The 26,692-nt window shown below is 38.7% G+C and overlaps 1 protein-coding gene across 3 annotated transcripts in view; it reads right to left on the bottom strand.

The window, feature by feature from the left end:
* The window catches only part of RAB23 (RAB23, member RAS oncogene family), a 34,443-nt gene extending 8,653 nt beyond the window's left edge, over positions 1 to 25,790 (bottom strand). Inside the window, exons 1-4 of one of the 3 annotated variants that reach the window (XM_030928225.1) lie at positions 25,499 to 25,790; positions 13,584 to 13,803; positions 11,011 to 11,096; positions 654 to 810 (exon numbers count right to left, since the gene is read on the bottom strand). In XM_030928225.1, coding sequence (XP_030784085.1) covers positions 654 to 810; positions 11,011 to 11,096; positions 13,584 to 13,738 — 398 coding nt within the window. In that variant the 5' untranslated portion in view covers positions 13,739 to 13,803; positions 25,499 to 25,790. Of the gene's footprint in view, positions 1 to 653; positions 811 to 11,010; positions 11,097 to 13,583; positions 13,804 to 25,216 lie in introns of all 3 variants that reach the window. The other 2 variants (XM_030928226.1, XM_010387925.2) reach the window with 2 other exon arrangements.
* Between the last annotated feature and the right edge of the window lie 902 nt (positions 25,791 to 26,692).

The following is a 26,692-nucleotide window of genomic DNA, read 5'->3' as shown; positions in this document are numbered from 1 at the left end:
GCTAAGCCACTCCCAAATTCCTGACCTACAAAAACTGTGATATAATAGATGTCTGTTGTTTTAAGATACTAAGTTTTGGGTTAACTTGTTATGCAGCAACAGATAACTAACATAAGAAGACTTAAAAAAAGGTAAAAACCAAGCAAATATTTTCAAAGCTAGCAAAAATATTAATAATGCAATGAGTAAATATTTATAAACAGAAATTATCTGTTCACAAATTTGAGCATAAGAGTTCTGAATATACAAAACAATATGAATCTGAACCCTTAATTAAAATTCATCAACAAGAATAGCTACTTATTCTGGATATTACAAAATCTAGGGATGCTTTTCTTAACATTCTTAGTATATTAAGGTTTGACTTAACATGAAGAATTAGATTTCTTGTGCAAAGACAAGAAATTCTAAAAGAGCCTTCAAATTTTATTCCTTTAATTTTCTCTACTTAGGAATCAGAATGAATTTTTTAACCCAAACCAATCACACAGAATAGCTCATAGAAATTTTAAGTAAATTAAAATATTTAAGTAATTAAAGCCTTCAAAATGAAAGTATAGAATTTTTCCTAGACCCTGTAAAACTATGCAAAAATTAAAATGTCTTAACTTTATAGAATGACTGTCCCTCCTCCCCCAAAGTAGCCGTCTTACTTCTTTATACAAGAATCATCCAAGAGATCAATCTTGTTTTGTACAAGTACAGTTGGTATATCTCCCACTTCAGCTACTACTTTCTCTCTCCAACTGGAAACTGCTTCAAAAGATTCCCTATCTGTGGTAGAAAACACGAGCACACAAGCCTGGGCTCCTGTAAGTTCACAGTCAATAAATCAATCAATCAATCAAGTTATTGACATTAACATATTACATTTACATTAATAACACAATCTCACGCAGAATGGGGGCAACTTTTATCCACTCAAAACAACTTTTATGTAAATAAATGTTGAACTCATCTTTGTACCACTCTTTACTTTTCAACATATAAACTCTATTCTCATTTTTACCAAAAACAGTGGTTCTCAAATGTGTTCAACTGTCAAAGTACCCTCAAAACCATACACATTCTTTTTGGAATACCATAAAATACTGATTTAATTCCATTATAAAGGCTAGAGAGAATAGTAAACTAAAATTAGAGGTTGTTGCCAAATTCTTCTTGTTAATTTGCTTCTTAATTTCTTTCAGTGCAGATTTCAGAAAAATTTGTCATTTGCTTAATTTCTTTCAGCAAGGATTTATGAAAAATTTATGAGAAAAAAATCATAATTTGCTCATTCTATTCACTTTTTAAATAAATTGTATTATTTTATTTCAGTAGAATACCAGCAATCCTAAGGAATATAATTCGAAAGCCAATACCGAGAGTTATATATACATACACACACACACACACACACACACACACACACACACATATATATATATAGAGAGAGAAAGAGAGAGGGAGAGAGAGAGAGGTGGGGGAAACTTAGTTTTACCCTGTTTAACTACATAATTTTACCCACCCATACTGTATCCATTGACAATATTTTAACCATCAACTGTCATTTTAGGCTGATAATATCAAAGACTTTATAAGCAGAAACCTCTTAGAAGAAGCAGTTTTATAAATTATTAGCTATTGATTCAGGTAGCATGGTGATAAAAGCAGGCATGTAAGCAACAAGAGAAAATCATCCTGGGGGTCAAGAGGATTTCCTGAAATCAAGGCATGTTTTCTTACCATTACTGCTTCTTTACAGATCCCTCTGGTATAAAAGTTTTCTACTAAGACTCAAGATATGTCTGGGCTATCTAAGACACTCTAGAGCCAAAAATAGTCTATATATCTATATATCACCGGGGGGGTGATATATGACCAAAAAGCTCTTTCTAATATTTATTTTAAAAAGCTCAAAAGATGACCCCTTAGCCCTCAGCCTCTGGAGTAACTGGGACTACAGGAGCCTGCTATCATGCACAGCTAATTCTTTGCTTTTTGTTTGTTTGTTTTTTTGTAGAGATGGGGACTCCCAATGTTGCCCAGGCTGGTCCCAAACTCCTGGGCTTCAGCAATCTGCCTGCCTCAGCCTCCCAGAGTGCTGGGATTACAGGTGTGAGTGACTGTGCCTGGCCTAAAAACAGGTTTTAATCCAAATAATAAATGAATTATTCAAAATGCAGAAAGAGAGAGACAAAGACACCCTGAGACCTCCTCAGAATGTGTGGGAAAATAAAACTGAAGAGATCACATTAGTATACTGATAAATACACTTATATGTACTTGAGCTGTAATATTTACCTCAACTATAAATTTTTTTAAAAATTATGTAATCATATTTTAAGAAACTGTGCTGGGCACGGTGGCTCACACCTATAATTCCAGCACTTTCGGAGGCCAAGGCAGGTGAATCGCTTGAGCTCAGGAGTTCAAGACCAGCCTAGGCAACATGGCAAAACCCCATCTCTACAAAAAATACAAAAATCAGCCAGGCGTGGTGGCGCACGCCTGTAGTCCCAGCTACTCAGGTGACTGAGGTGGGAGGACTGCTTGAGCCTGGAAGGTTGAGGCTGCGGTGAGCTGTGATTGTGCCACTGCACTCCAGCTTGAGAGACTCTGTCTCAAAAAAAAAAAAAAAAAAAGAAAAAGAAAAAAATTTGTTCTTTATCATAAAACTCAATGAATTACCTTTAAGCCTACAGCTTTATGTCCAGCTCACTGCCATTTAAATTTGAGGGCACAATAGGATATTTCCAAGTGTTCAAGGTCTCAGACACTTAACCATAAAAACCTCTTAGAGGAAGCATATATGATGGAAAAAAAAAAAAAACAGATAGTGCCAGAGATACAGGCAGTAAGAATGATTAAGAAAAGCTCAACGTTATTTAAAAAAATCAAAGACCAAAAGATAAAGTATGTCCACAAGAACCCCAAAATTATTTAGCAGGGGACAGAATGGGGAGAGACCAGAGAAATGTGGGAATGTGCCAAAGTGCTTGTGTGAAGAAAGGGAAGATGTTTACATAATCAAGGCAGGTAAAGAAACAAACCCTACAGCTGAGGCCTGTGGCCGCATGCATGGCATGTCCCCTCAGCCGGGCTTCAGTGCAGCAGTGGAAGACAGTTCCTGTGCCAGTTGCTCTTGCCCTACCTCCAGCCTATGCTGCAGGGGGCTCTGCTGTTCTGCTGGGGGCTTTTCTGATACATCCCCAAGGGGGAAGCAATACCTCTTGTGGGGTGGAAGTAACACCTCAGCCTCCCTTTGCTGGGCTCCTGACGCCTCTCTTCATGGTTCCTCAGGGAGACTGGGCCCCAGTGGCCCACAGTGATACTTAGAACACTTTACTGGTTTTTCTCCCTTCCTTGCCTCATTCTCCCTAGTCTTTCACTATACTTCCTGCGATCATGTCCCAAATAAACCTGCCCCGCTCATGTGGGGCAGTGGGCGGGCACAGAAATGCTCAAACTAAGACAGTAAGTGCCTTAAGTTAAAGGCAATCACCTTAAGAATAAGAGAATGTATGACTATTAAACCACAGAAGAAAAATGGATTTGTACAGTATAAACAACAAAATCAAAAAACAAGAACTGCAGGAAATAAAAAATCTGAAATAAGATCGCAAAAATAAGTCCTAGAAGATAAACTACAATCTCTAGAAAGAATGGTACACAAATCTCCAAAGCAGGATGGTTCACGTGATACCAAGCCTTTATATCAAATGCTGCACCACCTTGTCTGATTTGACCTAATGTATTACTAAAATGGAAACAAAATCAACTGGATTACTTTTTATGGATGACTTTTATGGTTACAATAATTCTGACAAATGTTGGACAACCACTTGTTTCCATTTCCTCTAACTGAATATCATCTTCCATTCAGACAATTAAAATACTTTGTCAAACTGTGATTCATCATGGTTCTTTTATGTTTGGAAAAATCCTAATAACCAAAAAGCCCTTTCTAATATTTATTTTAAAAAGCTCAAAGGATGACACCTTACCCTCCACCCTTTAAAAAAAAAAAAAAAAAAAATTTTGACTGAGGTACCAATGAAGCATGAAACACATAAAAGATTCCAAGATTTATAAGACAGATCATCATTTGCATAATTTAGAAAGCAAATGGCTGATGATCCTGCTACACAACTCTGGAACCCCCTCAAGCACGTCAAGAATTTTTTTTTTTTTTTTTTTTAATATGAGACGGGGGTTAGAAAGAAAAGGGATCTGTAAAGAATTTCTTTAGAGGAAGTACTGTACTCCAGACCCTCTCTCCTGCAAAAAGGCGCGGTAGGATGGACGAGGGTGCTATCACCACCTCCTTCCTCTCAAACCTTAAAGAATGGATGCTGGCAAGACCACTTAAGGAGGATGTTATGTATTTCCAGCAACTGGGGGACATTTGGGACTAGTGATGCCTTGACTCAAGCCTGAGAAAGATGCAGTGGCTGAGAGTGAGAGTGAAAAATCAAAACCAACAGACAAAAAGCAGAGAACTATAATGGGAAGGAACTGTGCTTCCCCCAGTGGCAGAGCAAAGAATGCACATGAATTTCATAGGGGCAGAGATGAGCCACATCTAAGAGATACCAACAATGGGGCTCTGGACATGCTAAACTAAAATATGGCACCTTGATGTACCGAATATTTTAAGCTGAAGGAATTTGAGAAAACAGCAGAAGCAGGGGCGTCACTTTGATGTCCCCCAGCCCCTTCTCCGCTGAAGCAGGTCATAAAATTCAGAAAGGATTTTCTTTCTTTTTCTTTTCTTTTCTTTTTTTTTTTTTTGAGATGGAGCCTTGCTCTGTCGCCCAGGCTGGAGTGCAGTGGTATGATCTTGGTTCACTGCAGCCTCTGCCTCCTGGGTTCAAGCGACTCTCCTGCCTCAGCCTCCTGAGTAGCTGAGATTACAGGTGCCCGCCACCACATCCAACTGATTTTTCTATACTTTTAGGAGAGATGGGATTTCGCCATGTTGGCCAGGCTGGTCTTGAACTCCTGACCTCAGGTGATCCACCCACCTCGGCCTCCCAAAGGAAGGATTTTCTGACCTTCACCTGAAGGAGGTCATAAGCCCCTCAGGTGAGAGGTGACCTCCCTATACCCAGAGGAAAGGAGAATCCTCATTTCTGAAGAGAGAGGGACACCAAAAGGAATCTGAATGAACCTCTGCTGATGAATCTTGCTAAGTTTCCTCCAGTTTACTGCTCTTAGCTCCTATTTGTCCTATCACATTCTTCAACGACTTTGCACTTTTCCTCAAACCTGGTATAAAAATGCTCAGGTTTAACTGTTTATTTGGGTTTTCATTTCCTTATGAAGGCTCCTTTGTCACATAAAACTGATATTAAATAAATTTGTAAGCTTTTCTCTTGTTAATCTATCCTTTATTAGAGACCCAATCAAGGACCAAAACGAGTAGAAGGAAAAAGATATTTTTCCTCTCCTACAAACCAAAGTCAACAGTAAAAAAACTGTAACAGAAATCTATTTCATGTTGTCTGTATCTTTCTGTACTAACTAAAAGCACTGGTTCCTACTGCCTAGAGTCGACTTTCTTTTAGAAAGTCTTTTAGAGAAACCATTTGGGATCCCAGAGGCTTCCTAATCTGTGCTCTGTTGTAACCTATTTACAAGAAGGTCTTGTTTCAAAATCTCTCACTATACAGTTAAGCCAGCATTCCAAGTCCATAATCATACCTCTGAGCAATGGCTTTGATATAATGGGTCTTTTAAATGAACTATAGTAAGATTTTTCTTTTTAAAATTTTAGTTTGATTTTTATGCATCATTAATAATACATTTCTTGGATTTAAATCAGCAAGTCATAACTGTATATGGCATAGTGTTTCTACCACTACATTTGTATCTTAATTCGTTCTTTCTAGCCCTTACCTTCTCTTACTTTTATTTCTATTTAATTTCATCACTATCTATACCTGTACTAGCAGCAAATACTGTCTGACTGCCTAGGTGGCATCTCTGCCTAAAAACACCTTTTCCCCACTGTATAGCAGCCATATGGTTTAGGTAGACTAAACCTATTCTCTGCTGGAGGTGGGAGTTGTGGTGGTGGCAAGGAGAACAATGTGATCCAAGTCAGTTAATCACATCCCTCTCATTACTGCAATCAGGTCAAGGGTGGTCTAGTCAGAGAAAAGCTCAGGGCATCTGAACCACTGCTGTGGGAAGTAACCCTCTCTCCCCAAGGATGGAAACAAAGCATGTGGCCTTCATTGCTCCTGGTGGTAATCTTGCAACCCAAAAGGAAATCAACATGAGGAGGTACCTCACACAGAGAGGAGACAAAGCCAGGAGAATCAGTAAGGCTGAACAAACAACTAAAAGGGATGCTATTTCCAGACTTTTCTATCAAATCAGTAAATCTCTGTGGTTTTAAGCCAGTTTGAAATTCCTTTTCTTTGGCAGCAACCAAAAGCATTTTAATGGAACCCCAAAGAGGTTTCCCCAAAGGGAAAACATAAAATAATGTTCAATATACTGTTTTTTCAATTTTATGTATAATTGCTGTTTTTTCTTTAATTTATATTGTATTGTGATAAATGTTTATTTTTACCATTTAGAAAAAGAAGTTGAAACTGAGGACCTGTCTCAGTATCTCACCCTCTTTGCCATTTTAATATAGTTGGCTAAAAAAAACGTTAAATTACTAAGATAGGCCTTTTTTTTTTTGAGACAGAGTCTTGCTTTATCGCCCAGGCTGGAGTGCAGTGGCATGATCTCGGCTCACTGCACCGGGTTCAAGCTATTCTCAGGTCTCAGCCTCCCCAGTACTGAGATTACAGGTGTGCGCCACCATACCAGGCTAATTTTTGTATTTTTAGTAGAGACATGGTTTCACCATATTGGCCAGGCTGGTGTCAAACTCCTGACCTCTGGTGATCTGCCTGCTGCAGCCTCCCAAAGTGCTGGGATTACAGGCCTGAGCCACTGCCCCCAGCCAGTTTTGCCTTTTTAAATTACAGAAACATAATGTCAAATATATTCTCTAAAAATAACCCTATTGGTTAAAAAGTAATAACTGCCACATCAAACTGTCAAAAGCTTACAAAGGAATAGGCCATCTATTTCCTAAAGAAAAAGAACAGACATTTCATGCAGAGAATTTAGAAGACAAAGTTCAGTAGATAAAAGTAAAATAATGAAAATCTCAAGTAATCCTACTTCTTTTCGGTATTTCCACGTAGGTTTTATGTTTACTTTTTTCCTGAGTGTGGGGAAGGTAGTGGTAATAACCCCATTAAAAAATACAAATAACTTTTACTCAAGAATAAAACTGTACATTTAAGACCTGTTAATCAATACTGTCAAGGCTGATGAAATTCATAATTTGATTAAAATATCATCTACTTGAATGACGGAGCCTTGGGAGAAAAAACAATACCATCTATTCCAAGAACGGCTTGGGGTAGTAAAAACGTAATTCTCAACCTTACAGCATGATGTAGGTGCTCAGGATCCAAACTGGTAGCCATAGAGAACAACCAAAGCTACTATGGATGGGAGGCCTTAAAGTACACAGTAAATCGTGGTAAGCAGTGGTGGCAAGAAACCAAAATGTGTTTTCGAGCAGGCAGTGGAAGTCAAGTTTCCTTGGTACCAATTTAGAAAGGCAACTTCTTTGGTCATTTATTTGTTAGTACAATTATTAAACCTTAGTTGTCATTATTACAATAAATTCTACGTTTTCAAAAGTGAAAAAATAAGCTATATATTCAAAAGTTACTTGAATTCACCCAATTTCTCAAGTATATTTATTTTATATAACTGGTATAAATTTGTAAATAAAAAAGCAAGCCACTTCAATAAAATCAGTGGTAAATCCTGTCTAAAAGAAGAAATTATGTGTTTATATGAAACTGTACCTAAAAGTTCATAACACTGTCACTTGGAACTTTCATATATATATAGATTTCTTCAAGAGACATATACTGGTATACTGCCATTCAATATATCTATTCTATTTTCAAGTACTTCTTCTCTGATAATCCAGGACACACAAACATAGGCTCCCTTTCAAGTTGGGTAAAGTGACATATTAAAGAAGACTTCCATGAAGAAGTCAGAAGAATTTCCATTGTACACATAACTATTATTTCAGTTTCATTAAACCTGTATCTTTCAATACAGGATGTTTAAAGAGACTTTGAAAAAATAATTCATAACTGCTTCCATATCATCTGTTCTTTAGGACTGTTTAGTATTCAACTACTAGCATTCTACTAAGATAAAATATATTTTAATTTTTATGATACCAAAGAGTAGATTTAAAAGGAGATTTAAGAAGTAAAAAAGATAATTATCTTAAAGGAAACTTTTCAGATACATTTCTAAGCAATGTTATTACATGAATATAAATACAAGTTAAGACAAAGAAGCCAGAGCAAGGTTTACTATGCCTATTATATCCCTAGAACAACGGAGACACTTAATATACATTTTCTGAATAAAACTTCAAATCTAGAGAAACAGTCATGGGGGCAACTAAAAACAAGGTAGATCCTACCTTCCTGGGGCTTCTAGTTCACAGAGCAAAAACCTTTAAGCAAAATCATTTATATTTATAAATATAGATATATGTATATATGCACACATACATATATGTGTACATATGTACACAGACATGTTTACATACACATACATATATGTATGTGTATATATACATCTGTTTATATTTATAAACATATGTGTACATATACACATATATAGATATTTGCATTTATAAATATATATACTTTATGCATATATACACATATATACACTTAATATATACATATATACACTTAATATGTGTATATATGTAATACGTATACATATATACACACATATAAAGTATATATATTAAATATATATATGCGTGTGTGTGTGTGTGTGTGTATACAGAATTTCATCCATTACTTAAGGTCAGAGTATAAAGTTATAGCATCTGGTAAGTAAAATGAGACTGTGTGATGAACCAGTAGAATTTCACTTTATAAAAAAATGAACCAAAATGATACTGTCTCCTAAGGACAACTGAATTCACTTGAGCCAACAGGTGAGATAAGAAAGCATTCGAGGCATAGTGTAAAAAGAAAAGAAAAAAATGGGGGATTTCTCAAGGATGAAGTACAAGTGAGGAATCAGCAGATGACGCTGGACAGACAAGGAGAAACACAGTTGTAAAGTCCTGTGTGTACGATGCTGAAGAGTTTTAACCGAGAACGTGATTTGATAGTGGGAAGGATAAAACAGTTTCACTGATTCCATCTATTTTCTCAAAAAGTGAAGCAAAGAAATCGGCAGAGAGTGGAGAGGAGGAAGGGATTCCCAAGGTGAAGGCAAGAGAAAACACAAAAGACCTCTTTTGGAAAATGACAGAGACTTGAGTAAAGAACACTGAGAGTGCCTGGCAGCACTCCATACTCATTAATGTCATGTGATGGTAGCTTTAAAGTTCAGTCTGAATGGTTGTCTGATATTCTCTATATGGTTCAGGTGCTTGGATACAGACTGGTAGATAGTCGGGTTTAACTGGGTTGGGCATTTTGCTGAGCAAGTATTATGCAGAGATTGCAGGTCAGGGAGTTAAAGGTCTTTGCAAGCAAATGCTTACAGGACTAGAAAAACTAAATTGAGGAAGGAAAGAAGTAAAGCCATGTGGAAAGTCATATTTAAAAAGTAGTAGGGTCAATGAACACAGAAGCTCTTGATGGTTTCAAGACAGAGTCTGGGTATTAAAGTTAGCAAGCCACAAGCATAGGCAGTAGTGGTCAGAGTGGGAGACTAGAGAGGTTTAGATTTTGGGGTAATGAAACAATTGTTGGCCTTGAAAACAACAAGGAAATGAGCAACAGGCTGAATATTCAAAAAGTAACCCAAACAATTGTGGAGAAGAAACTGAGCCAGATGCCAGTGTTATCACAAAGGAGGGATAAAGGAAGGTGATGGACCATTGCAAGCAGGAGGATTAGTGATGGGTAAGTCTCATGACCTGGACTTTCAAGGTGCTAAGGTTTTTGAAGGAGAAAAGAGGAGGAATGGTGTGGAAGCAGTAGTAAGAAACAAGACATCTTCTGCCCAACATCCTTTAAGTCTTGAATAATGTGAGTATGCAGGGATATGGGTAAAAAGCCTCCCTTAGAGAAGGCAGCAGAGGAAGTTGTATCTTTAGGAAACAAGCTTTAATTATGACACGGTGAAAAGTTCAGAAAAGAGGGACGTCATAGAAGGAATAATCAGTATGTCAGCTGTGCCTTTTTATTTCCCACAGCATCTGTGAAATGCAGAGTATTAAATGCTTGTCAATATGAATGATCAATTAATATTTACTTGGCATCAGCAGGCTATACTGCTACATGGTATTCCACCAAGCTTTTGTTACTGTGTTCTCTCACTTCAATCACTATTGGCAGCTGAGTTACAGGAACACTGAAAGTGGTGTTTTAAATTCCAAAAGAAAAGGGCAAAATTTTATAAGATGTTAAAGAAAACTTTTAAGTTCCATTCGGAAGTTTAATTTAGCCTCTTAAAAAATTTTAGCCCACATTTTAGAGCCTTAAATTCTTTAGTCATGGTTCCTTCCTTTCACAGGTGTCTCACACTTCTCTGAACTCCTACAACACTGAAAAGGCTTTACCATGCGACTTCATGTGTCATAACAAATGCCATCTTATTTGCCAGGGCTTTACTTTTTCATATGTTAGCTTCCACTCTGACTACACAGTCATTTTCTTGGGGTCAAAGTAGGCATTTAAGAGCTTCTTACTGATTTGGCCTGGGAATGCCTACATGAGTCACATAATTCTAAGGCAGAGACAAACTGTCTACAGTACCAGGTATTATTTGCTAACATACAAGATCTTTAGAAGAATAATGAACTGGGGTTTTAAAAAATACTTTGAAATTATTTTAACTATTCTTCAAGAGAAACACTTATATGGGAAACAAAGAAAGCAAAATTAGTTATTTAGCCAAAATAATGTGCCCAAACAAAATAAATAAATCAATCCTGTGTTTTACCTCGATAGTAGGCCTTTGTAATTGCATCAAATTCCTCTTGACCTGCAGTGTCCCATAACATTAGTCTGACATCTTCATCATTAACTCTAAAACAAGAGATGAATTTATTTCTTATGTAAAGGAAAATGTTTTTGGTAATATAGCTTTGTGTATATTTTTCATTTTCAAATCCGAAGAGATTAAAACTACAAATGCTCCTTGACTTATGATGGGCTGTCCCAATAAACCCCATTGGGGGTTACATCCTGGTAAGCCCATTGTAAGCTGAAAATATTGTAGTCAAAAATATCTTTAAGTCAAAAATGCATTTAACACCCCATTACACCACTGTAAATTCAAAAAACTCATAAGCTGAACTATTATAAATCCTTATGCTCCTCAACTTATGATGGGGCTATGTCTCAAAAAACTCATGCTAAAGTTGAAAAACTCTGAGTCAAACCATCTTGAGTCAGGGACCACATGGATACTGTCAGTTTCACCCTGAAAAACTCTGAGTATTCTCAGATGTTGATATCATTACCAACAGTGAAAGAGTGAAAAACATTCCCCTAAAGCTATAGCTTCCCACGTGATTTGGATTTATCTGCCATGTTTTTTTCTTTGACACAGTCACAGGTAGTGGTGGTCTAAGATTAACATCTTGGGAAGGGGAATTCCCTTAGGTCACTGCTTGCTCTCCTTTCCCTACATCCTTCCAATGGGTTCTGGTGCTTTCGTGATAAAATGAGAATAAGAATGCAAAAACGCAATTTACTGCCAGTAATCCCAGCAATTTATGAGGCCAAAGTGGGCGGATCACTTGAGGCCAGGAGTTCAGTACCAGCCTGGCCAACATGGTGAAACCCTGTCTCTACCAAAAATACAAAAATTAGCTGTGTGTGGTGGCACGTGCCTGTAGTCAAGCTCCTCAGGGGGCTGAGATGGGAGAATCGCTTGAGCCTGGGAGGTGGAGCACGGATGCAGTCCAGCCTGGAAGACAGAGTAAGACTCTGTCTCAAAAAAACAAAAGGAATTTACCTCCCTGGCTCCCTGGTTGCCTTTGAACTTAAAATTTACTCTATTTTGTCATATAGTCAATTCTCATTATTCACACTAGTTATGTTCTATAATGCCAATGTGAACACTGAATTGGCAAATACTGAACCACTGCTCCTAAGGGAAATACAGGGTTAGGTTCTTGAGAACCCCTGGTTACATTTTCATCAACTGATCAATACGTAACCTTGCTTTATGTGTTTCTGTTTAAAGACACCTTACTGATATATATTGTTAATTCATTAACACTGAATTCACGACCAACAGTACTGTAACTCGTGTCTGAACAAAGCTTATCAAACATATTTATTTTTTCTGTAACACACATCATAGCCTTCCTATATTTAGGAATGCTAGACAGCACTGCAGCACTACACTTAGGAGCATTCTTAAACAGCAAAATCACCAAGAAAAAGCACAAAACGTAAAAAAAGGGGCATTAAACAGAACACAAAAAGGACACGTGTTTACTGTATGAGGGGCTGAAACAAGAAAGAGACTTATTTGAATGACCTCAGCCGGGAAGTGCACGCTGGGCAACTTAAATTTTTTTGCTGCTCTATGTATGTCCACAAATGACCACAAATGCACATAAATACTGATTCTGGAGTTACAAATAAATATTTTATTATAAATAAAACAAAGTGGGTGAATTTGCATATGCAGAACTTATAAATAATAAGGATTGACTGCATACTTAAATATTTATTTGGTTTCAGGTAGTAAGTACAAAAAGCAAACAACATCAAGACTTAAAATGCTTGCTCTTAAAATATATTCTGAGGGAGGAAGCAAATATGGAAATATTTTTAAAAAGAGAGTAATTTTAAAAAGAATGCAGACTAGAAATTAATCTTTAAAATGATAAAATTATCTTTGATGTTAAAGTTGGGCCAGTAACCAAGTTTGTAGTATTTCTTATTTGGGTAATACATTTTAGTTTGTCTGCTACAATTTAAAATATCCTTAGACGTTCTCAGGACTAATGACAACAAATATTACTCTGATGTGTTTTAGAATCCAAATGAATTTCCTAAAGTAGGATTTCCTTTTCATAGGCAAATTTTGCCCTCCCAAATCTGTTTTGTCTTATTTCTTTAGAGTAAAGCAAACTATTAATTCTCTAACTTCCATAGTCTTGCCTAGTTTCAAAAAAAGAACAGACATTCTAATAACAAGGAGCCCATAATACAATTTTCATTCCAAAGAAAACAGCAGTTGGAAATCTCACTGGAGTCAGTATCAGTTTGTGTTTAAAACATGCCCAAGGTGTCACCAATAAATATAAAACAGATATGAGACAGAAAAAAACGTGGGAAGGAGAGTAGAAAAAGAAAAAAGTGAAAGAGGAAGGGAAGAGATGAAAGAAAAAAAAAGGGTAAAGTTACGTGATGAAACCACCATCACGGTCGCATGAGCACAGACACTAGTGGCCACATCTCGAAATCCACTGCAAGTAGTTAACTATTATTCCAGTAAGTCTTGGATAAAGTTCACAAATCAAAGCCAAAGGAATAAAACAGCCAAGTACTTACTGAATTTGTCGCTCCAAAAAATCAACTCCAATGGTTTTCTTGTAGTCTTTTGTAAAAATGCCTTTGCAATATCGCTGAATCATACTTGATTTTCCAACTGCTCCATTCCCTACAACCACCATCTTTATGGCGACTTCCATATCTTCCTCCAACATTTTTGGAGCTGAAATGGTTTCTGTACCAACTCTAATTCCAGGAGATCAGATCTTCTCTCTCAAATCTGTGGTTTAAAATGAAATTATTTTTTCATAAAAATGTACAAAATAAACTAATTGTTTTATCAAGGAATCATCACACTGCATTGCAAGGATGTGTTTTCATACCTGAGGCCCCTCCCACTCTTTTTAAATAATATAAATTCTTTGAAAGGTACAGCAATAACACAATTCATTTTTGAATGAATCCTCATCAATAGCACAATGCATGACATTCATATATCAATAAATACCTAGATCTACTTTCATAGAGACGATGATTAGGGTCATTAGACTTGATGCCTGATTATTTAAAGGCACCACTTGCTAGTCCTGTGCTCTTAGTGAACACGTTGCTTAACTTCTTCAGGCTTCTGTTTCCTGGCAATAATATCCATCTCATACGGTTGTTGATCAATGATACACATAGAGCACTTAGCATAGTGAAAGTTACGCATTCAAAATTTAGTTGAGCATTCCTGATCCAAAATCTGAAGTCTGAAATGTGGCAAAATCTGAAACTTTTTAAGCACTGACATGATGCCATAAGGGAAAAATTCCGTATCTGACATGTGATAGGTCACAGTCAAAAGAGAGTCAAAACTTTATTTCATGCACAAAAATACTGAAAGTACTGTATAAAATTACTTTGAGGCTTTGTGTATAAGGCATATGTGAAACATAAATGAATTTCCTGTTAAGACTTGGGTCCTGTCCCCAAGACATCTCATTATGTACATGCAAATAGGGCAGGTGTGGTGGCTCATGCCTATAATCCCAGCATTTTGGGAGGCTGAGGCAAGAGGATCGCTTGAAGCCAGGAGTTTGAGACTAGCCTGGGCAACATATGGAGACCCAGTCGCCACTAAAAAAAATAAAATAAAATAAATTAGCCGAGTATAGTGGTGCATGCCTGTAGTCGCAGCTACACGGGAGGCTGAGGTGGGAGGATCCCTTGAGCCCAGTGATTTGAAGCTGCAGTGAGCTATGGTCATGCCACTGTACTCCAGCCTGGGTGACAGAACAAGATGCTATCTCTAAAAAAATTAAAATAAAATTTTAAAAAACATTGTAAATTCTCCATAGTGTATCACCAAATAGGCAACAAATTCAAAATCTGTGGAAATCGCTTTTCAACCTCACGGGTAATAATCAATGTCCCTAAAAAAGCACCCCAAAGAAGGTGTCGTATAATAGTGTATGACCATGTGTCAGCATTGGGCTCTTAGTTATAACGATTTAGTGTTTGGCTTACAATGAATCCTGTACAAATAAATATCTTACATCACACATTCCTGCTTTAGTTTCAAACCTTTATAGTTACACATACAATGAAAGCAATAGAATGGGCACTGTTTGCATTTTAGGAATGAAAAGAACAGAAATTCAATTTCTTCATGTTTCTTCTTAAAATTACTGTTAGGCTACTGCCCATTTAGCTATTATATTTCAACTACTTTAACTGAAAATCCTTCTATACAACCACTACACCAAGAGAGTCCAAAAATGTGAAGAACATTCCTTTCTTTGTCCCTAATAGTCTCAGCAATTGTCTCCAGTACTTTACAAACCTGAGTGATCATAAGAATCACCTAAAAGTCTTGTTAAAGTATGGTCCTGGGTCTCCGCCTCAGACATCATTTATCAGAAATTTCACAGAAGGCCTTGGAATCTGGTTTATAGAACAAGCACAAAAGATGCTGCTTAGCTCTCCCTTCACGAGCTGCTAGCTGGCAGTCTCTGCTACCTCACCTTCAGGATCCACTGCACTGTCCACTCCCGTTGAGGCCACATTCTCCCCAGGGAAAGATTAAACAGACAGGGCCACTTGAGTTGGGCCAATTCTGCACAACGTGGATCCTCTTTGGTCTGGGGCTCTCATCAGACTAGCTGAGATTTTTACAGAAATGCACTGCAGTCTGGGGTTCTTTCTACCCCATCTTTCTTCATCCTTTCACAAGTATAAAAAACTAGCATTGCAGCCTCTTTATCCTTCTCAGGCATTTCCTCCAATAAATCTCTTGCACTTCTAATTCCATCTTGGTATTTGCTTCCTGGAGAACCCAAATGGATATGCATCCCAAGTGATTTTACATTCAGGTAAATGTCAGAGCCAATACCTTACGCTAGTGATTCTCAATTTTGCCTATACATTTGAATCACCTAGATAACTTTTAAAAAATACTTGGCTGGGGGCAGTGGCTCACACCTGCAATCCCAGTGCTTTGGGAGGCTGAGGCAGGAGGACTGCTTGAGGCCAGGAGTTCAAGACCAGCCTGGGCACCATGTGAGACCCTGTCTCTATGAAAAAAAAAAAAAAAAAAAAAAAAAAAAAATTGGCCAGGCATGGTGGTGTGAGCCTGTAGTCCCAGCGACTCGGGAAGCTAAGGCGGGAGGATTGTTTGAGCCCAGAAGTTCAAGGCTACAGTGAGCTATGACTGTACCACTACACTTCAGCTTGAGTGACAGAGCAAGACCCTGTCTTAAAAAAAAAAAAAAAAAATCCTGATGCCTGATACCTGCATCTTATCTTCTGTGTATACAATCAGATGGTCTAGGGCAGTGGTTCCCAACCATTTTGGTACTAGGGACTTTTGTTTTGGTGGAAGACAACTTCCACAGATGGGAGGTTGGTGGGGGGCATGGTGGAGGGATGGTTTGGGGATAAAACTGTTCTACTTCAAATCATCAGGCATTAGTTAGATTCTCATAAGGATATAAGGAGTGCTGCAACCTAGATCCCTCACATGTGTAGTTCTCAATAGAGTCTGGGCTCCTGTGAGAATCTAATGCTGCTGCTGATGTGACGAGGCAGAGCTCAGGTGGTAATGCTTGCAGCCACTCACCTCCTGCTGTGTGGCCCAGTTCCTAACAGGCCACAGAATGGTACCAGTCCACGGCCTGGGGGTTGGGGACCCCTGGTCTAGGGTACAATCTGGACATCAAGTATCACCATCCTATTACCCTACACAAGATGTAGTCTTTAGGACACAGGGTCAAATATAAAATTCTGACCAAGAGCTGACCCTTGTTCATCCAGCTGTATCTCACACTGGTTCAGTTCCTAGAAGGCAACTTCCTTTCTCTACCTAAATAATTCTTCACCCAAGAAGACTGTTATGTTCATAAAAAGGCAACAACAAAACTCTTATCACATTTTATCCTTTTAAAGATACATACTTCAGACACTTTTGCTTCTGAAATGATAGACATTTTTCCCTATTCCTTCCTCTAAATGTAACTAAAATTTGTGAATATTATATATAAACAAACATTAGACATCGAAAAGTGAAAAGGTACCACAAGGCACAAAGAACAACATGGTAATGAGTTTTCCTTGAGTTCTTTTTACCTCATATATCCCAGACTGGATTATAGAGAAGCTAGTAACCAGGAAATTCACCACCAATGACAAAAAGAAACATAAAAGCTACTCTCTTGAGTCAAAGGACCAGGAAAGGGAAAGCCTAGCAAGGCGGAGCTTGCAGTGAGCAGAGATCGCGCCACTGCAGTCCAGCCTGGGCAACAGAGTGAGACTCCGTCTCAAAAAAAAAAAAAAAAAAAGAAAGAAAGAAACAAACATAGAAAACACCTCTACCCTTGTGAGGGCTATATTGATGCACCCCAACTCCCTCTATGGGGTGGTGTCAGAGAAGACCAACCGGGGAGGACTGGAGAGGACTTTCATCCTCACTGGGGAGAAATGAAGGCTCCTCCAACCCCTGCCCAACCACCACTAAGGCATCCCTGGAGTCCATGTGGGAGGATGAACTTCCACCCATCCACCAATTCAGTCATCCCTACCCATTTTTACCTCCACTTTTTTGCTGGGGTGGTGTCAGATGAAGCCTATTAGAAAGTCAGGACTTCCACTATCTCTCACAGGTAATAAGGCCATCTGCTGACTCCCCGCAGTGTCAGTGGGTCAGCCTCCTCCCAGCCAGGGTGGTATCAGTGGCCCCAGCAGAGAGTCATCATGACCAGTAGTAAGAGGAGCTCTTCCCACTCTCAGTTTCTTTCTCTATTTTTTTTTTTTTTTAGACAGTGTCTCATTCTACACTCCAGGCTGGAGTGCAGTGGGGTGAACACAGCTCACTGCAGCCTCAACTTCCTGGGCTCAAGCAATCCTACCATTTCAGCTGGGACTATGGGCGCATACCACCACGCCTGGCTAGCTTTTGCATTTTTTGTAGAGACAGGGTTTTGCCATTTTGGCCAGACTGATCTCAAACTCCTGGGCTCAAGCGATCTGCCTGCCTTGGCTTCCCAAAGTGCTGGGATTACAGGCACGAGCCACCGCACCCAGCCCACTATGTTTCAATGGAAGACAAGCAGGAAACCTGGAGTTTTATCCTCACCTGGTAGTAAAGAGGTACTGCCCCACCCTTCCTGTTTTTGGAGCACAGCAAAGGAAGAGAATCAAGCTAAAAGAGTATGTAATGAGACCAGAGTATCACAACATAACACTCCCAATGTCCTGGTTTCATCGAAAATCACTCAGTACACCAAGAACCAGGAAAATCTCAACTCAAATGCAAAAGACAATCAATAGACACTAGCAATGAGATGACAGACATTAGATTTCTGTAATAAGGATTTTAAACATAAAAAGTTAACTGGCAGTCAATGAGCAATTATGGATATATTTGAACAAATGTAAAACATAAAGAGTCTCAAAAATAAACAGAAGATATAAAGAAGTACCAAATGGAAAGTAGAACTGAAAATTATAATAACCATAATTTTAAAAACTCAATGATAGGTTCAACGGCAGAATAGAGAGGACAGAGGAAAGAATTAGTGAACTTGAACACACAATCTGAGCCAAGCAAACAAAGACTGAAATAAAGGAAAAAGCCTTTAGGATAAAGGAAACAAAGACTGAAATAAAGGAAAAAGCCTCAGGACCTGTGGAACTAAACCACAAAAAAACTGCATATTTCCGTCATTGGAGTTCCAGGAGGAGAGGAGGAAGAAGATAGGGCTAAAAAAGGACTTGAAGAAATAATGACTGAAAATTTCCCAAATATGGAAAAAGACAAAGCTACAGATTCAAGAAGCTGAGTAGATCTCAAACAGGATAAACCAGTCAAAATCTAGACCTAAACAAATCAAAGTCAGACTTCTGAAAACTAAAGACAAAATATTTTGCAAGCAGCCAGAGAAAAACGATGGGGAAAAGTCATTTGAATGACAGTGAATTTCTCCTCAGAAACCATGGAGGTCAGAAGGAGGTGGCACATCATTTTTTGAGTGTTGAAAGAAAAGAACTGTCAACTCAAAATTATATATCCAACAAAAATATCCTCTAGGAATGAAAAGGAAATCAAGGTAATCTCTGATGAGGGAAAACTGAGAGCATTTGTTGACAGCAGACCAATGCAAAAGAACAGCTAAAGGAAGTTCTCAAGTGGAAAGGAAATAATTTTTTAAACAAAGAACTTGGAATATCAGAACAAAAGAAAGAACATGGTAAGAGCAAAAATATTGTTAAATCCAATAGACTTCCCTTCTCTTCTTGAGTGTTCTAAACTATGTTTGATAGTTGAAAAAAATTATAAAACTGTCCAATGTGGTGTTCAATACATGTAGGGAAAATATTTAAGACAATTAATTATAAATGGGGATGGATAAAGGACTATAAAGGGAGGTAAGCATTCTACACTTCACTTGAATTTGTAAAATATTGACTACAATGATAAATTATGGTGATAAATCACATATACAGTCATGCACCACATAACAACATTTTGGTCAATGATGGATTGCTTATACAACAGTGGTCCCTTAAAATTACAATGCCATATGTTTACTATACCTTTTCTATGTTTAAATATGTTTAGATACACAAATATTTACCAATGTGTTACAAGTACCTACAGTATTCAATACAGTAACAGTGTACAGGTTTGTGGCTTAGGAGCAATAAGCTATAGCATACAGCCTAGATGTGTAGTAGGCTATACCATCTAGGTTTGTGTAAATACATTTTAGTATGTTCACACAATGACAAAACCATAATGTGCATCCCCATCGTTAAGCAATGCATGACTGTATGTAATGTAATACCAAGAACAACCACTAAAACAATAATACAAACAGGTACACTCAAAAACACACAGATAAATCAAAATGAGATTCTAAAAACACAATAAAGTCAGAATCTAATTGATATTTATAGAACTGTCTATACAGCAGCACAATATATTTCCTTTCAAGTACCCAGATTGAACATATTCTGGGCCATAAAACAAACATCAACATGTCACAGGGCAAACCCCAAAACTGGAGTTCAGCCCAGGAGGCCACATGGGTTTTTGGCTTCGTGCAGAAGGAATTCAAGAGTGAGCCGACAGAGTGAAGTGAAAGCAAGTTTATTAAGAAAGTACAGGAATAAAAGAGTGGCTACTCCATAGACAGAGCGGCCCTGAGGGCTGGTGGTTAGTTATTTTTATGGTTTTTTTTTTAATTACATGCTATACAAGGGGTGGATTATTCTTGAGTTTTCTGGGAAACGGATGGGGAATTCCCAGAACTGAGGGTTCCTCCCCGTTTCAGACAATATAATGTAACTTTCAGACATTGCCATGGCATTTATAAATTGTCATGGTGTTGATGGCAGTAACCTTTACTATGCTAATGTATTATGATTAGCATATAATGAGCAGTGAGGACAACCAGTGGTCACTTGCATGACCATCTTGGTTTTGGTCAGCTTCTTTACTGCATCCTGTTTTGTCAGTGGAACCAGATCTATCGACCTCCTGTCTCAAACACACTTAAAATAATGGAAACCATACAGAATGTGTTCACTGATCACAATGGAATCAAACTAGAAATCAATAACAGAAAGATAAAACAGGGAAATCTCCAGACAGAAACTAAAAGCACACACTTGTAAAACAATCCAACATTCAAAGTAGTAGTCACAGGGAAAGTAAAAAAAAAAAAAACTTAATTAAATGAAAGTGAAAATACATGTGAAACTTAGTGGGGCACAGCTAAAGTAGTGCTGAAATGTGAAAATATATTTTATTTTATTATTACTATTTTTGAGACAGAATCTCACTCGTCAGTCCAGGCTGGAGTGCAGTGGCCCGATCTTGGCTCTTGGCTCACGGCAAACTCCCCCTCTCAGGTTCAAGCAACCCTGCCTCAGCCTCCCGAGTTGCTGGGACTACACACATGCATCACTATGCTGGGCTAATTTTTGTATTTTTAGTAGAGACAGGATTTCACCATGTTGGCCAGGCAGGTTTCTAACTCCTGGCTCAAGTGATCTGCCCGCCTCGGCCTCCCAAAGTACTGGGACTACACGCATGAGCCACCGTGCCCAGCCTGAGACACGAAACTTTGGAGCACTAAATGCTTACCTTAGAAAAGGAAAAAAGTTTCAACTCAATAATCTAAGCACTCACCTCAAGAACCAGAAGAGCAAAATAAACCCAAAGCAAGCAAAAAAAGGAAGATACTAAAAAAGAAGAACAGAAATCAATGAAATTGTAAACAGAAAAACTGATGCAACAAAAAGCTGGCTTTTTGAGAAGATCAATAAATTTAACAATACTTTAGTGAGACTAACACAAAAAAGAGAGAGGACACAAGTATCCAATACCAGGAATAAAATAGGGGATAGCAACATAGACTCTGCAGACTCAAAAGGATAACGTAACAACCCTACATACATAAATGTGACAACCCAGACAAAATGAACCAAATTATTCAAAAGCATAAACGACCATAATTCACCCAATATAATATAGGTCTATTTGAATACCCCTATAACTATGAAGGAAATTGAATCTGTAATGTAAAAACTCGGAAAGAAATCTGCAGGATCAGGCAGTTTCACTGAAGAATTCTACTAAACATTTAAAAAATTAACACCAATGTACACAATCTCCTCCAGAATAGAGACGAGGAAACACTTGCCAACTCTTTTTATGAAGCCAGCATTATCTTGATACCACAAAAAGACACTACAAAAAAGAAAATTAGACAAACTCTTCTGAACAAAGATGAAAAAATCTTCAACAAAGTATTAATAAACTGAATTCAGCAATATTTAAAAACAATAATACATTGCAACCAAGTAGACTTTATACTGGGAATGCAAGGCTAAATACTCAAAAAGCAATCAATGTAATCCACCATATAAACACAACATAATATCAATTGATGCAGAAGAAATACTTGACAAAATTCAACATTTGTGAGAAAACTCAGAGCAAACTAGAAATAGAATGGGACTTCTTTGACCTGGTAAAAGGCACCTATAGGCCAAGCACAGTGGCTCACGTCTGTAATCCTAGCACTTTGGGAGCCCACAGCGGCAGACTGTCTGAGCTCAGGAGTTCGAGACCAGCCTGGACAACATGGTGAAACTCCGTCTCAACTAAAAATACAAAAAATTAACTGGGTGTGGGGTCGCTCACCTGTAATCCCTGCTACTCAGGAGACAGAGGCACAAGAATTGCTTGAACCAGGGAGGCAAAGGTTGCTGTGAGCTGAGATCGTGCCACTGCACTCCAGCCTGGATGACAGAGTGAGATTCTGTCCCAAAAAAAAAAAGCATCTATAACATAAAACAATTCTGGAAGACAGACTGCTTTCCTCAGATTGGGAACAAGGTAAGGATATCTATTCTCACTACTCCTATTCATCATACATGAAGTTCTAGTCATTGTAATAGGAAACAAAAATAAATAAAACACAGATTAAGAAAAAAATAAATAAAACTTTCTCTATTCACAAGTGACATGATTATCTCTGTAGAAAAATCCATAGAATCTACCAAAAATTTAAAAACCAAACCCTGAACTAATGAGTTTAGCAAAGTCAGAGGACATAAGTACAACACACAAAATTCAATTGTATTTCCACATACAATGTACAATTGGAAACCAGTATTTTTTAGAATGAGATTTACAATAGCTCAAAAAACATTAAATACTTAGGTATAAATGTAACAAAACATGTACACAATCTGTACGCTGAAAACTACAAAACACTAAACAAATCAAAGACCTAAACAAATGGAAAGACATATCATGTTCATGGATTGGGAGACTCAACAAAGTAAACATAGCAATCCTCCCTAAACTGATCTGTGGGTGTAATACAATTTCAATCAAAGCACCAGCAAATTTTTCTGTATCCACAAGTTGATTCTAAACTTTATACACAAAGGTAAAAGAATCAGAATAGCTAAAACAATTTTGAAAAAGAATGAAACTGGAGGAAATTATACTACCTAGTTTTAAGACATTACAATGCTAAATTAATAAAGTGTGATACTGGCCAAGGGAAAGTTAAGTAAATCAGTGGAACAAAACAGGCCCAAAACAGACCCTCACAAATAAAGCCAATTGATTTTTAACAAAGGTGCAAAAGCAATTCAATGGAGAGAAGGCAGTCTTTTCAACAAATGCTGATGAAACAACTGGACGTCCATAAGCAAAAAAGTAAACCTTCACACCTTATACAATTAACTCATATGGATCACAGATCTAAATGGAATACTTTTATAAAACAATTTTTAGAAGGCGAAAATCTTGACCTGTTAGGCAGAGTTCTTAGACATGACACCAGAAGATCCATAAAAGGAAAAATTGATACTGGACTTCACCAAAAATTAAAAACACTGCTGTCTGAAAGGCACTGTTAGAATGAAAAGACAAGACAGACTGGAAGAAAATACCTGAAAAACATGTAACTGACATATAATTTGTATCCAAAACATATAAAGAACCCTCAAAATTCAACATAAGAAAACAGACCAATTTAAAAATGGGCAAGTGACTTGGCCAGATACCTCACCAATGACTCCATGTGGCAAATGAACACATGAAAACATGTACAATATCTTTAGCCATTAGTTAAAGGCACATTAAAACCACAATGAGATACCACTACACACCTATTAAAATGGCTAAGTCTTGAAAAACTGACACTACCAAATGCTGGGAGTATGTGGAGCAACTAGAACTCTCACATGTTGCTTGTGGGAATGCAACATGACACAGACACTCCGGAAAAGAGTTTAACAGTTTTTTGAAAGTTAAACATACATTTACCATTGCTACAAGTGCAATCCACTTGTAGCAATACCCTAGAGAAATGAAAACATGTCCATACAAAAAACTTTTACATGGTATTTATAGCAGATCGATTCATAATCACAGAAAACTGAAAACCTCAATGTCCTTCAATGGGCAGATGTAGAAACAAACTGTGGCATTTCCACATAATAAAACAGTACTCAGCAATAAGAAAAGAAATTATCCATACATGAAACAACTTGGAAAAATCTTAAAGGCATTTTGCTGAGTGAAAAAAAGCTAATATCCAAAGATTACCAACTGTTATGATTCCATTTCTAGAAAATATTAATAATTGCCAGGGGTAAGGAGTATGATATAAAGGGATCACATTAGGTTTTTTTTCTGTGAGGGCGGGGAGTGACAGATTTGTTCTACATCCTTATTGTAGTGGTGGTTACATGAGTCTAAAATTCGCAGAACTGTACACCGAAAAAAAGATCAATTTTACCACATACTTTTAAAAATAATACATTAATTTCCTTAAAATAAATTTAAAGAAAAAAGCCAAATTAAATGTTAACAGGCAGTCGGACTCTTGCTTTTTAGAAACTACTCTACAGACTTAAAGCACTAGATCAAAACAATTACGTTCCTAGATATAAGCATAATTCTGAGTACAATTAAAGACCTTGACAATAATATTTTATATAAACACCCTTTACCCAAAACATTTTGCTAATGCAGTCTAATAAATTAGAAAAGCAAAGGGTGAGTTAACTCACCAATCAAAAGGTTGTTTTCTCACAACGGCCTTTATTTAAGTAGAAGTACAGTTATATTTGTAAAAATACTGAAAAACTTCTTAGGGTCAATGAAATTACCTAGATGTTAGGAGATATATAAAAACCCAGAGAAGTTAACAGCCCTTTTCAGACCCTACTGCCACTTCACTAGCTCCTGATAAGGAAGTTCTTACTCTCACACGCTCTCACGTTCTTACTCCAGGGAACTGCCGATGGCTCCTTGGCTCCTCGGATCTCCGAGTAAAGTTAAGTCTGTAGCAACCAGTGTCAATGGAATAGCACAATTTGGCTCATTTATATTCCAGCACTCTATGAGCAAGAAACTAGGGAAGGGTGGAGTCGCGGGTAAAGAGGAGTCGCACTGCAGGGAGAAGAGGAGTCTACATGCCTTGATGGAGCTGAGGACCCTCTTCGCCGCCAAACCTAACCTGAGCACTTCACGCCCTCACCGGTGTCTGGCCCAGCCTGGGTCGCCCCTTCCCCATTCAGAACTTGGGGCAGGCAAAAAGCCGAACTCTCGGCCAGACTGGGGACGCAGCGTCGCCCTCGCTCCATCCCTCTTTCCCGCCCACCTGGCAATTCCAGGTACCCACCGCTGGGAGCTGGGAGGAGTCGCCGGGCTGGCGCTGCCGCCCACCTTCTCTAGCTGGAACTTGGGATCGGTGCTCAAGGGCGGGAGAGCCGGCGCTCGGCTGTTGGAACAGGGGGATGGGGGAGCCGGGCCTGGAGGCCCCTGCCCACTCCCGAGAGTAAGGCACAACCCGGGACCCCGGGGAGAAGCTGACTCTTCCCCAGTGGAGCCGGACGAACCCCCAGCCGCTGGAGACGGCGAGTGAGTGCAGCGCCGCTGCACCGCAGCGCGAGCCGCTACTCACCGTCCCCCGCCCGCCGCGGACCCGCCGCCCGGCGCCACCGGCTCCTCCTGGTCGCGGCGCAACCGCTGCAGCCGCTGCCTCCTCCCGACGCGCCAGTTCTCCCTGCGGGGCCGCGCGGCTAGTTCGCACCCTCTTTCGCTCTCTTAAGAATGATTATGATTTTTAAACGAACTTTATTGGTAGCCAGGGCTCAGATTGAGTGGCTCAGCAGCAGCTCCGATGGGGATGGTGGGGCGCGGGAGTCTCGACTCCCCTCATCTGTGGACCCGCCGCGCTGCGGAGCATGCGCCGTGCCTCGTTTGCGCAAGCTCTGTGCAGACCAGCGGCCCTGCCCCGCCCATGTTCTGGCGGGTGGCGGGCGGCTGCTCAGCTTTCCAGGCGCCTCCAAGGGATCCCGGGAGGGCAGTGGGGAAACCAGAGGCGAGCAGGATCTCCTAGATCGTGAACTCTAGAAAAGAGAAATCGGCCAATGACGGTCTGCATAAGTTTCACAGAGTTATCACACTTCCAGAGTCCTCAAAGGGCTTGCCCCGCATCGGACACATACCTTATTTTCTTGACCAGATGACATCTTAAGTGGCCGAGTGAGCAAAAAATGTCGAACAAAGTCGAAAACGCACACACACAGCCTGCAGGATTTGGCTGGACAAAATAGAAGCCTGAGATGATTATTCAGAGGAGCAAACCAAAAACGAAAAGGTCCCGCAAAAGCAATCTCAACTTTGTTTGCTTCAGTTGTTTTTATATTTCAAAATAAAATAGAATAGAAAAAAAGATGGAAAATACCAAGTGTTGGCCAGGATGTAGAGTCACTGCATTCTTCTACTCTGCTGCTGGAATGTAAACTGGAACAACTCCTTTGAACAACAGTTTGGGACTGTCTGCAAAAGGTGCATACCCTATGGCCCCGCAGTTCCACGCCTCCATATAGAGCAAAAAGAAACGAATACTTAGGGTGCACCGACAGGCAGGTATCAGAATGTTCGTAGCTGCATTTATTGTAATAATTCCTTAATGAGAATAACCCAAAAGACCATCAACAATAGAATAAATGAATGAAATTACACAGGGTTCGCATAATGAAACACTATACAGCAACGCAAAGAACCATCTGCAAAAATTACGGGCAGCAACGTGGATCAACTGCAGAAACCTAATGCCCAGCATAAAAAGACAACAGAAGTACACGTGGCA

This window comes from Rhinopithecus roxellana, chromosome 4, assembly GCF_007565055.1.
Source record: "Rhinopithecus roxellana isolate Shanxi Qingling chromosome 4, ASM756505v1, whole genome shotgun sequence".
In the NCBI taxonomy this organism is placed as follows: Eukaryota; Metazoa; Chordata; class Mammalia; order Primates; family Cercopithecidae; genus Rhinopithecus; species Rhinopithecus roxellana.
The sequence above is the reverse complement of the archived record's forward strand: the minus strand, read 5'-3'. Positions and strand labels throughout refer to the sequence as shown.